This window comes from Pelophylax lessonae, assembly GCF_965119305.1.
Source record: "Pelophylax lessonae genome assembly, chromosome: 7".
Classification (NCBI taxonomy): domain Eukaryota; kingdom Metazoa; phylum Chordata; class Amphibia; order Anura; family Ranidae; genus Pelophylax; species Pelophylax lessonae.
In genome coordinates, this window is record NC_138774.1 from 55,729,818 (window position 1) to 55,747,226 (window position 17,409).

The 17,409-nt window shown below is 44.0% G+C and overlaps 1 protein-coding gene across 2 annotated transcripts in view; it reads left to right on the forward strand.

The window, feature by feature from the left end:
* Positions 1-17,409, forward strand: part of LTBP4 (latent transforming growth factor beta binding protein 4) — a 355,162-nt gene that overhangs the window by 228,781 nt on the left and 108,972 nt on the right. For both annotated transcript variants that reach the window (XM_082262863.1, XM_082262864.1), the window contains exons 6-7: positions 8,986-9,201; positions 13,750-13,991. In XM_082262863.1, coding sequence (XP_082118989.1) covers positions 8,986-9,201; positions 13,750-13,991 — 458 coding nt within the window. The remainder of the gene's footprint in view (positions 1-8,985; positions 9,202-13,749; positions 13,992-17,409) is intronic.

Here is a 17,409-nt window from a genome sequence, read left to right on the forward strand (position 1 = left end):
TTTTTGAATGGCTTTTCAGTGTTTTATTGAAGAATTTGACGTTTTACTGGAGATCTTGGGCCAGTACCCAACACCCCTGGAGCAAGCTCGATCTCCCATATTACATATGGGACTCAATGATGGGCAAATCTGAACAATGTGAAGTTGTGGCACCAGTCAAGGTGGAAATAATTTCTCAAGTCAAGTCTCACTTTTTCTTTTTTTTTTTTTTTAAACAGTTGGTTTTATTGAGAATCAACAAATAATATAACAACAAAGGCATTGCGGTCCTTCTGTCAAAGAAAGACATATGAAATGATGAACAAGCGTATTGTAAAACATTACAATGGAATGTGATTTTACAGCATTGGTAAATTAAGATCATTTAGCCATGTTATAACTCGCAAGAGCGCAAATTAGTTAAATATAAACATCACCCGGAACTTTGACCGGTGATGACATAACGTCACAAAAAACTTTTCCATAAAACTTAATTTAGTAATTTAAGCATTGAAGAAAACAAAATAAAGAGTAATAATTAGGGTTAGAGTTTATAGGGGGGGGGGGGTGAGGGGGTGAGGGTAAGAAGAAGGGGGAAATGAAAAAGGTAGAAAAAGGTAGAAAAACCCAGGGTATATGACGAAATATAGCAAGGTTTGTTTAGTATAACCAACAGCTTCTGTGGGTGTAATTCAGGATGTTAGAGGTAGTTTTCCGCAAAATAACAATAGGAATTCAGTGCATACATTGAGCGTTTCAAGGAATACAGGCAAGGAATTACAAATTACTCATCATTAAACCATTGATACGAATCGAGTGATACGATTCAAGGATCAAGCAGGCATCAGTTCCGCGTAATGATCAGAGAGGGTGAACAATTGCCAATTGGCCCAGATGTTCCTGAATTTAGCAAGTCTGTCATCTGACATTGTCAGAGTTTTCTCCATTTTGTAAACTCTCCCAATTTCAACTAGCCAGTCTTTTATAGTGGGTATATCCTGTGATCTCCACTTCCTCGGCATGAGTATTTTCGCAGCGTTTAACAGGTGTCTTGTCAGAGTGTTCCTGTATTGCGTGATAGAGTGAGAGTGTACATTAATAAGGCATCGGACTGGGTCATTATGTGTCTGAGCACCTGAGATCTCTTGTATGAGGTTGCAGACTTGTGACCAAAATGTGGTTATTAAGGGACAAGTCCACCATATGTGTAGTAATGTTCCTTTTTCTTGACCACATCTCCAGCATCTATCACTTGTCTGCGGGAACCATTTCTGAAGCTTGTCTGGTGTGGCGTACCAGTGTGTGAGTAGCTTATAAGATGATTCTTGCATTTTTGTGCTAATGGAGCATTTGTGTGTCAAGGCACAAGCTATGCTCCACTGATCCTCAGAGATTGTTAAGTTTAGTTCTGATTCCCATCGCTTCTTAAAGTTGTCTGATGTATCATCGTGTTTAGCCTGTAGCCAAGAGTAGGCTAGAGATGTGGTCTTTCTTGTAGGTTTGCCTGACAGGCAGATTTTTTCCATGTCAGTGAGTTTGTGTGAAAATTGCGACTTTTTCTTATGCGTGGTAAGAAAGTTATGTATTTGTAAATAGGTCCAAAATGGGATTTTGGTATTGTTGCAGACAATTTGCAGCTCAGATTTGGTAACAATCTTTGAGTCACTAAGACAATGTTTAATACGCAGGGGTTTATTTGTCGTTTTAAGTGTCAAGTGTGCGGACAGACCAGGCGGAAATTCTGGATTATTAAAGATCGGGGTCAGGGGACCCGGGACACTGGCAAGGTCAAGATGTGCTGCCAACTTGTGAAAAATTTCTAAGGTGTTAGAGATAAGTGGGTGTTCCGTTAATTTACTTGGATAGGAGGAGTTGGTAATCCAAGGTACGAGGCCAAGTGGAATATCTGTATGCGATTGTTCCAGGTTGACCCAGTCCTTGTCATTGGCATGACAGTTCCAGTCTATTACTCTGCCAATTATGATAGCATAGTAGTATCTCCTGAAGTCCGGTAGGCCCATGCCACCGGAGTTCTTCGAGCGGGTGATAAGTTGGAATTTAATCCTAGGTTTTTTGCCTGCCCAAACGAAGGATCTTTGGAGTTGTTGCAATTTTTTGAAGAAAAGGAGAGGGAGTTTGATTGGGAGGGCGCTCATGCAGTATAAAAGCCTTGGTAAAATTACCATTTTTATAATGGCCGCCCTTCCAAACCAGGAGAAGTTGTTCTTGTTCCATCTTTTGAGATCTGAGTCAATCTTGTTTAGTAATGGAATGTAGTTTTGTTTGTAAAGTTCATTCCATTGAGGGGTCAACCAGATGCCCAGATATTTGAGGGAATCCTGTACCCAACGGAACGAACTGTTTTCCTGTGCTCTATTTCTGACTTTAGTTGGTAGGGATATATTCATGGCTTCGGATTTGGTATGGTTTATCTTGAAGTTGGAAAGGAACGTAAATGTTTTGAAGTCTAGTAACAAATTTGGGATAGATATATGGGGGCTGGACAGGAAAAACAGGAGGTCGTCTGCGTAAGCAGCGACCTTGTATTCTCTGTCATCTAGTTGGAAACCCCGGATAGAATTATTAAGATTGACCGTTCTGATCAGGGGTTCCAGTGATAGAATGAAAAGGAGAGGGGAGAGGGAGCATCCCTGCCTTGTGCCATTTTTAATGTGAATATCTTTTGATAGAGATCCATTTATTTTGATCTTGGCAGTGGGGTGGTGATATAAGGAGGAAATTCTATTGAGCATCGACGGGCCCAGACCCACATGTGAGCATACCGAGAACATGTAGTCCCAAGAAACCCGGTCGAAGGCCTTCTCCGCGTCCGTCGAGAGGAGAAGGCCTTCGACACGACCCCGTTTAGCTCTGTGTATTAGGTTGAGCGCCTTGGATATATTATCCCTCGCCTCTCTACCCGGCATGAAACCCACCTGTTCTGGGCCTATTAATTTCGTGAGTAAGGGACGTAATCTATTGGCCAAAATCTTTGCAAACAGTTTAATATCGTTGTTTAGCAGCGATATTTGTCTATAGTTAGAGCAGTCTGATGTATCTTTGTCCTTTTTGGGGATTACGGCTATGTGGGCCTCGAGGAAGGAGGGGGGGATGTCTTGATTTTTGGAAAGGGAGTTAAAAGTGTCACATAGAGGGGATATTAGTAATTCTTTAAAAGATTTGAAGTATTGAGACGTCAGTCCGTCCGGACCTGGGCTCTTCCCTGCTTTTAGACTCTTAATAGCCGCTAGTAGTTCCTGAGATTCTATGGGTCTTTCAAGTAGCCGGGTCTCGTAAGCAGAGAGGTGGGGCATCTCACTGTTTGAAAGGAACTCTTTAATGGCGTTTATCTTGTCATGAGATATGTGGTGGGGTTTGTGTTGTGTCGGTAGATTATATAGCTTAGTGTAATATTCGTGGAACACGTCCGCAATGGATCTGGTGTCGTGTACTACTTCGTTTTTTTTGTTTTTAATGCCGAAAATGTTCTCCACCATCTTAGCCTCTTTCAACGCTTTAGCAAGTAATTTGCCGCTTTTGTCTCCTGTTTCGTAATAGACCTTCTTCCTGAAGAAGAGGGCCCGTTTATAGTCAGCGTCAAGAAGATCACGAAGTTCCCTCCTTGTGTCATTCAATTTTGCCATATTTGTTGAAGCGAGTGATTGTTTATGTGCGTTTTCAAGCTCATTTATGATGGAGGACAGTTCAGCAATTTTTTTCAGTTTTTCTCTTTTTTTCCTGGCTCCCCATTTTATCAGTACTCCCCTGACAACACATTTGTGCGCTTCCCAGGTTAATATGTGTGAGGTTAATTCTGGTGGGTTCGTCTCAAAGAACGTTTTAATTGTGTTTGAGATGTCTGCATGGATCTCTGAATCTAAGAGTAGTGCAGGATTGAGCCTCCAATTAAAGACTTTCTCCTGCCTTTCCTCCAGGTTCATGTGTAATGATATAGGGGCGTGATCTGAAAGAGATTGAATGCCTATATGAGCGTCTGTTACTGCAGGGAGATCTTTTTGTGTGACAAAAATGTAATCGATGCGTGAGTACTTGTTATGTGGGGGAGAAAAGCAAGTAAAGTCCCTACCTGAGGGATGTAGCAATCTCCAAATGTCCACCAGTTGGAGGGATCTTAATGCCTGCTTAATCCTTTTGAGAACTCTGTAAGCAATTGCCGTTTTGCCATTTGAGGTGTCCTGGAGGGGATTCAATGGAATATTAAAGTCCCCACCCAGAATCACACAACCCGAGGCAAAACCCTTCAGCTCGTCCATCAACCTGTTGCAAAAAGAGATATGAGATTTGTTAGGAAAATATGCATTTGCAAGCGTTACCGGCTTGCCTGCCCAAAAACCCTTCAGAAATAAGAAACGACCCTCTGGGTCTGCCATTTGTTCTGTTACCGAAAAGTTTGCGTCTTTGCTTATTAGGATCGAAACCCCTTTAGTCTTGGCTAAGGAATTCGTGGCATGAAAGGATTTAGTAAAATAGCTGTTTTTTAAATGAGGGATGTTGTGCGATTTAAAGTGCGTTTCCTGTAGAAACACTATTTTAGGTCGAATTTTCCTGAGTTCAGTTAGGACTTGTGACCTCTTCTCTGGAGTGTTCAGGCCTCTGATGTTATGTGAGACTAGTAGAGGTTCTCTACCCAGAGATGTAGAGTAGGCCATGATGTTAGGAGGAGTAAGAACAGGTAAGTGAGGTTGGGTAGGGGGGGGGGGATGGGATGCGGTGGTGAAAGGAAGAGAAGAAATGGGACAATTGGGAATGGAAACTTAAGAGGGTGGGGGGAGAGAAAAGGAGGGAGGTTGTAAGGATTTTGACTCAAAAAGTCAGGGAAATAGATTAATACAACCTTTGACAAATTATGTCAATGGTTAAACAGTTTAAACCACTAGGGTGGGGGGGTTGGTGGGAGGTGTCAGTAGCAGGGTAGATATGTTTTCTAGTTTGTGTGTGGACTACCGTACACACCTAGAGACCTCTAGGTATTGAATGATTATTTTACACTAGAAATATCCACATAGAACACGGGATAGCACCCTGCCTACGGCCGCAAAACATTAAAGGATAAGGCACCAAGTATTTCAATATGCGTAAAATTAGAAAAAAAAAAAAAAAAACAGAACAAAAAAGGGTTACATAAATCATTGTTAAGTATGAACCCGCTTGTGCCTGTAAGTATTAAAGTGAACATTGTGGGAAAGGTATAATAGCATTCAAAAGCATAACGAATAGAACAGGATCATTATGGAGTCCACTACTCCTTTGAATAGTCAGTCTCCTCATATAAACTAGGTCCAAAAGGACAGTGAAGTTCCATCCTAACATTATGGGACAACTATAAGGGAGTGAACAAGATCAGTGGACGATATGCTCCTGTGTGGGTCCCATCTCCTCAGAGAACAGACATGAGAGTAACCGTCAAAAACACGGTGAAAAGGACAGGGTCAATATAGGGTCTGCTACTCATTTGGTTGGGCATTCCCCTCAAATAGAACAGGTCCATGAAGACAGTAAAGTTCCGTCCCAATGTCCTAGGACAACCATGAGGGGGTGTACACCATCTGAGGGCAAGATGATCCTGTGTAAGTCATTTCTCCTTTGAGGACAAACTTGCGAACCCATGTTTGTTGGTCCGTGTCCCGTTCATTGCCATGGACCTCTTTTAATGTTTATCGAGTTCCAATACTGCGGCAGGAAAAATAGTCCATTCCATGACGGATTACCCAATGTCGAAAGGTTTTCCCAGAAGAGACATAAAAGTCATCTTGTTTGGTCGTCTATTACAACGTATAGTGCCTCTTAGGGATACATGTGACTTCGTGGCAGATTAACACAATAAGCTTCTCTAAGGCGTCTGAAGAAATCTAAAGGGCAGGGTGACATATTAGAGACCTCCAGCATGTCAGCCTGAAACAAAGATGTTATAAATAAGTCAGAGATCATCCGGGTCTTCCCTGTATCTAGACTGCTTCGATTTGGGAGAAGAAAAGCCAGAATTATTGCCGTGTTGTCTGCTTTGCCTGTCTTTCTTGCAAGCTGAGTTAGGAGTGGCCATCTTGTCTGGTGACTGTGCATCCCTTAGAGCCGGTGCGGGTAGTTTAAATTCTGCGTACCATTCCGGTACTTCAACCACCGGTATCTGTAAGTTGTGGCAGAAATCTGGCAGCTCAGCAGGCATTTTAAGTGTATATTGTCTACCTTTGTAAGTGGCCTGTAAGGCGAATGGGAAACGCCACCGGTAGATTATATCCTTCTCCCTTAAAGCATTCAAAAGAGGTCGTAGTGCTCTCCTATTATTCAGGGTTATAGGTGACAGGTCCTGGTATAGGAGTATAGTCTCCTCATTAAATGTAATCAGTTCATTCTGTCTCGCCTTCCTAAGGATCTCCTCTTTTAAAGTGAAGCTGGTGACACAACAGATAACATCCCTAGGAGGAGCATTCTCTGCTGATCTGGGCTTAAGGGCTCTGTGCGCTCTGTCCAGTTCAATGGCTGAATCCTCTGGCCGTTCAAGGAGATTGTTAAAAATGGATTGTATAGCAGGCCTGATTTGCTCCGCATTCACATTTTCAGGCAGACCCCTCACTCTTATATTATGCCTTCGACCTCTGTTATCAAGGTCTTCTAAGTGTCTGTTTAAGGCAATAAGGTGGGTGGAATGGGATTCAGTGACCTGTTCTAGTCTGGATATAGCTTTGTCTCTATGAACTCCTGCTTTTTTGTGGGTCGCCATTTGCTCAGATAAAGTCAGCAGGTCTGATCTCAAGTCAGTAATGGCATTTGTAAAGGATCTCTTAAGATCTGCAGCAATATGTGTCATCTCGGTTAGCGTGAGTGGTGTCTCAGAACGGTCGATGTCTCTTACCAACTCATCCGAGGGTGCTAGTGATTCGTCTCCCGAGTCCTCCTCGTGGCGCGCCGTCGCCATCTTGCCTGCAGTCACAGTGTTCCGACGGTTCTGCTTTGTGTGAAAAATAGCCGGTATATTGCGCTGTGAGGAAGGACCAGAGGTGCGCTGGGTCTTGGTGCTGTTTGAGTGCTTAGAAGGTCTTCCCATTTTGGGTCCACAACAAGCTTAAATGCGGCCGTAAAGCGAGTGTTCTCCCGGAGCTCCTTCTCTAAGCGTCCATGCCGTCTGCGCGCTAAGCCACGCCCCCCCCCCCACTTTTTCAAGTCCTCATATGAAAACCAAATGGGCACATTGCTAAAGCCTTTAACATATACATTATATTACCAAAAGTATTGGGACACCTACCTTTACACGCACATGAACTTTAATGGCATCCCAGTCTTAGTCCGTAGGGTTCAATATTTAGTTGGACCACCCTTTGCAGCTATAACAGCTTCAACTCTTCTGGGAAGGCTGAGCCACAAGGCTCCCAGTCAGCATCCTAAGTCATCCCAAAGGTGTTCTATGGAGTTGAGGTCAGGATTCTGTGAAGGCCAGTCAAGTTCCTCCACCCCAAACTCACTCATCCATGTCTTTATGGACCCTGCTTTGTGCACTGGTCCAGATCATTTGGTGGAGGGAGGATTATGGTGTGGGGTTGTTTTTCAAGGGTTGGGCTTCACGCCTTAGTTCCAGTGAAGAAACTCTTAAGGCCCCTTTCACACTTTCCGTCCGTCGGACGTATTCCGTTTTTCTCAGCGGGGGATCGAGCCCCTGATCCCCCGCTGAGCAGGAGGATGACAGCTGTGTCTCCGCGCTGTGTGCAGAGACACAGCTGTCAGTTCCCCATGCATCTCTATGGGGGAAATCGGATGGGAACGGACCGTCTGTCCGTTCTCATCCGATCCCATCCGATCCGATCCGCTGGACGGATGGAAAATAGGGTTTCCATCCATCCAGATTTGATGGACCGGATCGGGTCGGATGTCAGTGCACTTGTCTCCGCTGCCATCCGATGCCCCATAGGAATGCATGGGGGGACCGTTCAGATCCGGCAAAAAAACGAACAGGCGGATTTGAACGGTCCGCCTGTGTGAAAGGGGCCTAAGGCATCAGCATACCTTTTTGGACAATTTTTGGACAATTTCATGCTCCCAACTTTGTGGGAACAGTTTGGGGATGGCCCCTTCCTGTTCCAACATGACTGCGCACCAGTGCACACAGAAGGTCCATAAAGACAGAGATGAGCGAGTTTGGGGTGGAGGAACTTGACTACTCTGCACAGTCCTGACCTCAACCCGATAGAACACTTTTGGGATGAATTAGAGCAGAGACTGCGAGCCAGGCCTTCTCATCCAACATCAATGCCTGACCTTACAAATGCGCTTCTGGAAGAATGGTTACATTTTCCCATAGACACACTCCTAAACCTTGTGGACAGCCTTCCCAGAAGAGTTGAAGCTGTTATAGCTGCAAAGGGTGGGCCAACTCAATGAAAAACGTTAATGTGCGGGTAACGGCGGGCATCCCAATACTTTTGGTAATATAGTGTATCTAAAGCTCAAACTTTTTGTTCATTTTAGAGTAGGTAATGGTTAAAACCACTGTCAGGTTTATTACCATTTGTGTCCCATTGGGAAGATTTTCACTTTCTGTACTGCACTGTTATTCTGATGACCACTCAAAATTTAGCATTTTCATCAGTTTTGGATTTAATTTAAAACAAAAACAGAGAATCTGAATTTCCTCGGACAGGGGCACAAACAGCAATAACAACCTCAACACTCTTTTCAAAATTAAAAAAACAACTAGATCTTTCATCTTAACTGTTCATTATCCAAGCAGATATCTGACAGCCCCCAAAGTCAGGGGCCCAGTTTTCTGAAGTACCTTAGGATGATAAAAGCAGAAGGCTGATTGACTGCAACGTTTTTCTGCACATACTCAATTCACACGCAACTGTCATGTGCTGCTTCTCATATCTTATCTTTTGTTTTTGTATGATTTATTTCAGAATGGCATTCCATGCTCAATCCAATATTACCTCCTACCAATTACTGAGAAAACGATTGACAAAGTTCAAAAGTACTAACTTTTTTTTCTTTTTACAGTTCTTTGCCCTTTGCTGTGCAAGAATGGTGGTGTATGTATAAAGAAGGACCAGTGTTTGTGCCCACCGAACTTCACGGGGAGATTTTGCCAAATTCCAGTACCCCCAGGGAATGGGATAGCTGCTTATACTATAAGGAACAGCAGTGAGGGGCAGAATTCACAAATGAAATCTGTGCACACTTTGCCTTTATCCAACCACCAGCCAGAAAAAGACGGTAAAGTATATTTCTTCAAATGTACAGACTTAAGAGTATTTCCGCCACTGCCATCTGGCACATTGATATGTTGTTATGTTGACCTTTACACAGCGGGGGTAATTTACTAAAACCCGAAGAGTGAAAAATCTGGTACAGCTGTGCATGGTAGCCAATCAGCTTCTAACTTTAGCTTGTTCAATTAAGCTATGACAATAAGGCCCCTTTCACACATGCTGTCCGTTTGTCCGTTTTTCATCCATCCGTTGACGGATGAAAAAACAGACATCAATGTATCTCTATGTAAAAACGGATGACAACAGATGATCATCAGTTAACATCCGTTTTCATCCACTTCCATCAATGTCCGTTTTTTTGAACGGATGAATGCCCTATTTTTCATCCGTCATAAAAAACGGATTGGACGAAAAACGGATGACAACGGATGAAAACTGATGACAACTGACGAAAAACGGATGAAAAACGGATGGAAAACAGATGGAAAACTGATACATTTTGACATGACTGAACTGAATGGACCGTATGTGTGAAAGGGGCCTAAGGCCCCTTTCACACAGGCAGACCGTTCAGATCCGCCTGTCCGTTTTTTTGGCGGATCTGAACGGTCCCCCCATGCATTCCTATGGGGGATCGGATGTCAGCGGAGACATGTCCGCTGACATCCGATCCGTCAAATCTGGATGGATGGAAACCCTATTTTCCATCCATCCAGCGGATCAGATGGGATCGGATGAGAACGGACTGACGGTCCGTTCCGATCCGATTCCCCCATAGAGATGTATGGGGCTCTGACAGCTGTGTCTCCGCGCGGAGAACAGCTGTCATCCTCCTGCACAGCAGGGGATCGGCGGATCGATCCCCCGCTGAGATAAACGGAGTCCGTCCGACGGACATACTGTGTGAAAGAGCCCTAAGAACCCTTCAGATCCGCCTGTCAGTTTTTTTGTCGGATCTGAACGGTCAACCCATGCATCTCTATGGGGCATAGGATGTCAGCGGAGACCGCTGACATCCGATCCAATCCGTTAAATCTGGACGGATAGAAACCCTATTTTTCCATCCGTTCAGCGGATCGGATTGGATGGGTTCGGATGAGAACAGACAGACGGTCCGTTCCCTTCCGATTCCCCCATAGAGATGCATGGAGGACCTGACAGCTGTGTCTCTGTACACAGCACGGAGAACAGCTGTCATCCTCCTGCTCAGCGGGGGATCGGCGAATCGATCCCCCGCTGAGAAAGACGGAGTCTGCCTGTCGGACTACATGTGTGAAAGAGCCGTAAAACCTGGAAGCTGATTGGTTTCTATGCACAGCTGCACCAGATTTTGCACTCTTCAGTTTTAGTAAATCAATCCACGTGTGTTGACTTTTATAACCAGCCCAGAGAAATTTGTTGGGTGGACTGGACATCAGAAGTTTTAGGCCCCTTTCACACGGGCGCACCGCCCGACGGAGTCTGTTCTGCTAAGCGGGGGATCGATCCGCGATCCCTGCTGAGCAGGCGGATGACAGCTCTGTCACCGCTCTTTATGCAGAGACGGAGCTGTCAGATCCCCGCTGTCCTCTATGGAGAGAATGGATGAGAACAGACCACCTGTCCGTTCTCATCTGATCCGATCCACCAGACGGATGGAAAATGGGGTTTCCATCCGTCCAAATTTCACAGACAGGATCGGAATTGGATAGCAGCGGGTGTCAGTGGAGATGTCTCTGCTGACAGCCGCTGCCCCATAGGGATGCATGGAGCATCCGATCAGGTCCGCCTGAAAAACTGACAAGTGAAAGGGCCCTTAGCCTACTGAAGATATAAAAGAAGCTTTAGGCCATGTTCACATTGGTCCGGTTTGACATGCGATTTGACATGTCAAATTGCATGTCAAATCGGAGCTAATTGCCTGCGATTGCACCATCCGAATTGGTGCGACGCCGGCTTTGCGGGCCCACACCAATTCCCAAAAGTAGTTTCTGTACTACTTTTGGTGACTTCAGTGGGGCGATTTACATAGACATCTGATCAGGAACCCGCACAAATGTCTGTGAAATCAGCCCCCGAACTGACTGAATTTCGGACTGAAATGCTGGCTTAATATCATGCGAGTTCAGCTGAACTCGCACGATTTCAAAACGGCCTCAGTGTGAACCTGGGCTATAAGTTCAAGGAGAGGTCCAAAAGGTTGACTACTGTTAGCTTTTCCAGTTACACTCTTGATTTCTATGTTATTATTTTATGATTTTATGTAGCCACATCCTGCTAATCCTGGTAACTAATAGAAACTTCCTGTTCATGGGGACACAAAACAGAGCTGCAAGTGGTGGTAAAACTAATTTGAGCCCACCATTTTATCATAGCCTGCTACCTGAGTGCAAAAATCAGTAAACAGCTAAGAAGTGACTTGGGGATCACATTTCCTCTTCCCATTGCTTTTTGGTGCCCAAAATGTAAAAAAAAAATTTGATGGATAAAGAAGCCCTTAAATTTCAAACTAGCAAAACAGCATCGTTACCAGGATTTGACTGTTCTTTATGACCTCCAAATTACATGCAAAGCCAACCATGTGGGTTTCCTGTATGATAAAATGAAATTGAAATGATATCAAATACCTTTGTCTACCCACCTTACTTGCCACTCTGATGAAAACTGCATTCAAATAAAGTGACCTTGGGTGAAGACCAAAGCTTCTTCTCATTGATCAGTCTACCAGGCAGTGTTTGCTTGGCTCAGCAGGCATCCCCATGCAGGCCATCTCTCAGCGTCCCCTGCATGTGTGTAGTATGGTCATATACAGCTGCAAGAAAAAGTATGTGAACCCTTTGGAATGATATGGATTTCTGCACAAATTGGTCATAAAATGTGATCTGATCATCATCTAAGTCACAATAATAGACAATCACAGTCTGCTTAAACTAATAACACACAAAGAATTAAATGTTGCCATGTTTTTATTGAACACACCATGTAAACATTCACAGTGCAGGTGGAAAAAGTATGTGAACCCCTAGACTAATGACATCTCCAAGAGCTAATTGGAGTGAGATGTCAGGCAACTGGAGTCCAATTAATGAGATGAGATTGGATGTGTTGGTTACAGCTGCCCTGCCCTATAAAAAACACACAGCAGTTCTGGGTTTGCTTTTCACAAGAAGCATTGCCTGATGTGAATGATGCCTCGCACAAAAGAGCTCTCAGAAGACCTACGATTAAGAATTGTTGACTTGCATAAAGCTGGAAAGGGTTATAAAAGTATCTCCAAAAGACTTGCTGTTCATCAGTCCACGGTAAGACAAATTGTCTATAGATGGAGAAAGTTTAGCACTGCTGCTACTCTCCCTAGGAGTGGCCGTCCTGTAAAGATGACTGCAAGAGCACAGCGCAGACTGCTCAATGAGGTGAAGAAGAATCCTAGAGTGTCAGCTAAAGACTTACAGAAGACACTGGCAAAAGCTAACATCCCTGTTAGCGAATCTACAATACATAAAACACTAAACAAGAATTGATTTCATGGGAGGATACCACAGAGGAAGCCACTGCTGTCCAAACAAAACATTGCTGCACGTTTACAGTTTGCACAAGAGCACCTGGATGTTCCACAGCAGTACTGGCAAAATATTCTGTGGACAGATGAAACCAAAGTTGAGTTGTTTGGAAGAAACACACAACACTATGTGTGGCAAAAAAGAGGCACAGCACATCAACATCAAAACATCATCCCAACTGTGAAGTGTGGTGGTGGGGGCATCATGGTTTGGGGCTGCTTTGCTGTGTCAGGGAGTGGACGGATTGCTATAATCGAAGTTTATCAAGACATTTTGCAGGAGAACGTAAGGCCACCTGTCTACCAGTTCAAGCTCAACAGAAGATGGGTGTTGCAACAGGACAATGACCCAAAGCATAGAAGTAAATCAACAACAGAATGGCTTAAACAGAAGAAAATATGCCTTCTGAAGTGGCCCAGTCAGAGTCCTGACCTCAACCCGATTGAGATGCTGTGGAATGACCATAAGAAAGCGATTCACACCAGACATCCCAAGAATATTGCTGAACTGAAAAAGAGGAATGATCAAGAATTACTCCTGACCGTTGTGCATGTCTGATCTGTAACTACAGGAAACGTTTGGTTGAAGTTATTGCTGCCAAAGGAGGTTCAACCAGTTATTAAATCCAAGGGTTCACATACTTTTTCCCCCTGCACTGTGAATGTTTATATGGTGTGTTCAATAAAAACATGGTAACATTTCATTCTTTGTGTGATATTAGTTTAAGTAGACTGTGATTGTCTATGGTTGTGAATTAGATGATGATGATCAGATCACATTTTATGACCAATTTGTGCAGAAATCCATATCAAAGGGTTCACATACTTTTTCTTGCAGCTGTAGATGGTTGTAAATGGTCAAACATTTTGCATGCACCAGGTGCTGGGAGATGGCCATAAAACACTGTAAATGCACATCTGGTCAGGCCACTGGTAGAACCTCTTGTCTTCAACTAGTGTTTCTTTATCAACATAAAGTTTTTAATACATATAATTTAATATCTCTTCTCACAGGCCTTATTTCTGTTGTGAATGTACACGTTGAACACCCTCCAGAAGCCTCTGTGAACATCCATCAGGTGGAGAAAGTAGATGGTCGTGAGGGCCAGGCAAATGTTAGGAGCAGGGCTGCTTCACCAAATCAGGCGATCAGAGTCCCTATCCATAGAGTACAGGCTCAGAGTAGCCCCAGAATCAATGGCTACTCAGAAACATCTGGCTATGTGTACTGCTTCAGACGACTAGACAATGGACAGGTAAAGAAATGGATTAGAGATGTTTAAGTATTAAGTGATACTAAACACACCCCTGTTTAATTTACATTATCCCTTCTCGATTTGTATGTGGATAATTTGCACTGTAATTATTTTAATTTAAAAAAAATCATCTACGTACCTTTTTTCCTAATCGATAGACAGCTGTCACCTGACCAAGCTCTCTCCCAGCCTATCTGTAGGAAAAAAGTGGCAAGAGGAGGTTCTAGTCCTCTGCTGCTGGTCACATGTTCAAAATAAAAAAACAGCCTTAGGAATACAGAGTAAAAATAAATAAAGTAGTTGTAAAGTCAGAAGTTTTTTTTTATCCTAATGCATTCTATGCATTAGGATAAAAAGCCTTCTGTATGCAACAGCCCCCCCCCAACCTTTCTTACACCTACTTACCTGAGGTCCCTCTCTGTCCAGCGATGGCCACGAGTGTCTCAGCCATCTGAGATTCTCCCTCCTGCTTGGCTGAGAAACAGCAGCAGTGCCATTGGCTACTGCTGCTGTCAATCAAAGTCAGCTAGCTAATCCGGAGAGAGGGGGGGGGGGGCGAATCTCCATGTCTGAATGGACACAGGGAGCTGTGACTTGGCTCGGGTGCCCCCACAGCAAGCTGCTTGCTGTGGGGGCACTGAACATCATTAATATCAGTAAACTATTTTAAATTGTCATACAAATATATATTTGAAATCAAATCTTTATTATTTTTGGCAATAACATGGTGTATGAATTGATTTCTGCCAGTCACAGGCAGTGCCACACCCTTCCAGCTCGTGTCTTAGAATAACAGGTAGGTGAAGCCTCCATCATTTAAGATGTATTATCTCACCTCCATTGTGTTTAGCTGGCTAGTGGGCATTACGGAGGAGGGAGGGAGTGGGCTCTCATTTACCACTGTGTATATACCCCCATGTTGCTCAGGGAGGAAATGCTCAGCATAGAAACACATTGAAAACTGAGCATGTGAGCCAGATGCCAACAGTACTCTGCAAAATCCCCAAGGGCAGTGGGGACATGGACAGAAGGGAGAGATAGAGAACAGCGGGAATCAATCAGTTTTTTTGCAGAATACAGAAAATGAGTCCCATAGTGACTGAGCGAGTATGAAAAGCGAGTAATACTGCATTTATTAATAGTTTTTAATGATATGGGTTTAAAGACACTTTAAAGGACTTGTAAAGTCAGGAAGGTTTTTTATCCTAATGCATTCTATGCATTAAGATAAAAAAGCCTTCTGTGTGTAGCAGCCTCCCCAGCACCCCCTAATGCTTACCTGTGCCCCTCTCTGTCCAGCAATGTCCACGAGTCCCTTGGCCATCCTCGAACTCTCCCTCCTGATTGGCTGAGATGCAGCCGCGACGCCATTGACTCCCGCTGCTCTCAATCAAAGTCAGTGAGCCAATCAGGAGAGAGAGGGGGCAGGAGCAAACGGCAGCTCCGTGTCTGAATGGACACACGGAGCTGCAGCTCGGCTCGGGTGCCCCCTTAGCAAGCTGCTTTCTGTGGGGGCACTCGATAGGAGGGAGTGGCTAGGAGCAGAGAAGAGGGACCCAAGAAAGGAGGATCCAGGCTGCAAAACCAACTTCACAGAAGAGGTAAGTATAACATGTTTGTTATTTTTTAAAAAAAGAAAACAAGACTTTACAATTATTTTAAGCCCAAACTTTATTCATTTTAGTTTTTAATAGAATTTGGTTTGGAAGTTGGGTTTTTATTGCATTCTGTGCCACCACTGGGAAGATGCATGCTCTCTTATGTTTCCTATTAGGATAAACAGGGATGGGAATTCAAAAATGTTATAGTTATCACCAGAACAGGAGCTGAGGGGAAATTTTTCAATGAGGACACCTGTTCTGGTATAAGAGGGGATTTCTCCTTTACTTTGGAGAGACTTCCTCATCATAGCTGTTGTGTCTTTAGGACAGAAAGTGAAGGGAAATTTTCCCAATGAGAATATACAGTTATGGGTGGGGGTCTCTCGTCCTGCATGTGGGGGTACCTTTCACGCAATTGCGCTCTTATCAAAGCCTGGGACCAGTTGGGGACCACCTTCATGTGAGAATCAAACATTAAGAAGAGTGCTGTCCCGTGTCACTACACACCTTCCTTGTGGTATGTTGCATTTAGGAGGGACCTTGCTGAACCTATGCCCTCTGCACCAGTCCAGTAGGGTTTGGCAAGTGGTTCAGCCTGAGCATGAGCTTGGGCGGAACATTGGCTGTTCGATGAACACCCGAATCGTCGGCATTCAACCGTTTGTTTGGTCCACTGAATGACCACAATGCACTGCGCTGCCGCACAGTGCATTGGAAGCTCTGATTGGTTGAAGCAAGGAAAGCCCCACCCCACACTATAATTCTATTCTTTCAATAGCGGCCATTTGCAATGTGTTATTGGCATGAAGAGAGATGGAAAAGGGCTCTGTTCGGTGCTGCTAGCAAGTTAGTGTGCTATAGTGTGCTATTGTGCTTCTATTGTCAGTGTGGAGTATCAGTTTAGTGTAACTAGTGATAGTTCGGTGAGTGTAGTATGACCATTCATTTTTACATAATGTCAGTTTATTTTTTCAGGGCAGCTTTGCTGCAGTATATTTCAGTGTGTTAGTGCATGTTTAATGCAGTATATTTCAGTGCATTAGTGCATGTTTAACGTAGTATATTTCAGTGCGTTACTAAATGTTTAATGCAGTAGTTTTCAGTGCGTTATTGCACGTTTAACAGAGTATATTTCAGTGCGTTACTGCACATTTAATGCTATATATCTCAGTGTGTTATTACACAATTAGTGCAGTATATTTCAGTGCGTTACTGCATGTTTAACGCTGTATAATTCAATGTGTTAGTGCATGTTTAACACGGTATATTTCAGTGTGTTACTGCACGTTTAACGTAGTATATTTCAGTGTATTATTGCACATTTAATGCAGTATATTGCAGTGCGTCAGTGCAGTTTTAATGCAGTATATTGTAGCGTGTCAGTGGAGTGTGTCTGTTTAGTGAGTACTCCAGTGCACCAAGCAACACTTTCCATTGATTAAAATGCATCCACATACACATTTCCACATCCTTGTTACGTTTTGTTAATAACCCCCCCCCCCATCATGTCATCATGTCTGGGAGGCCAACAATGAGAGGCAGGTGTTTCCATAGCACTGTGAGGGGGGCAGCAGCGTATGTGTCCACAGGCAAAGGTGGACGTGGTCAGTCCTCAGGCAGGGCATCATTTCCTGTTTAGTGATGTTGCCCGTGCCAGTGCTATCCAGCCACAGCATGCAGAGGAGGTGGTGGACTGGCTTACTAAACCATCCTCATGCTCCATCACCCAAGCAGAGACTAGTGCCCTGTCCACTGCAGCTGCCAGAGTGGCTTATTCTGCCTCCTTGTCCACCCCTAACACCCAAAGCCCAATTTTT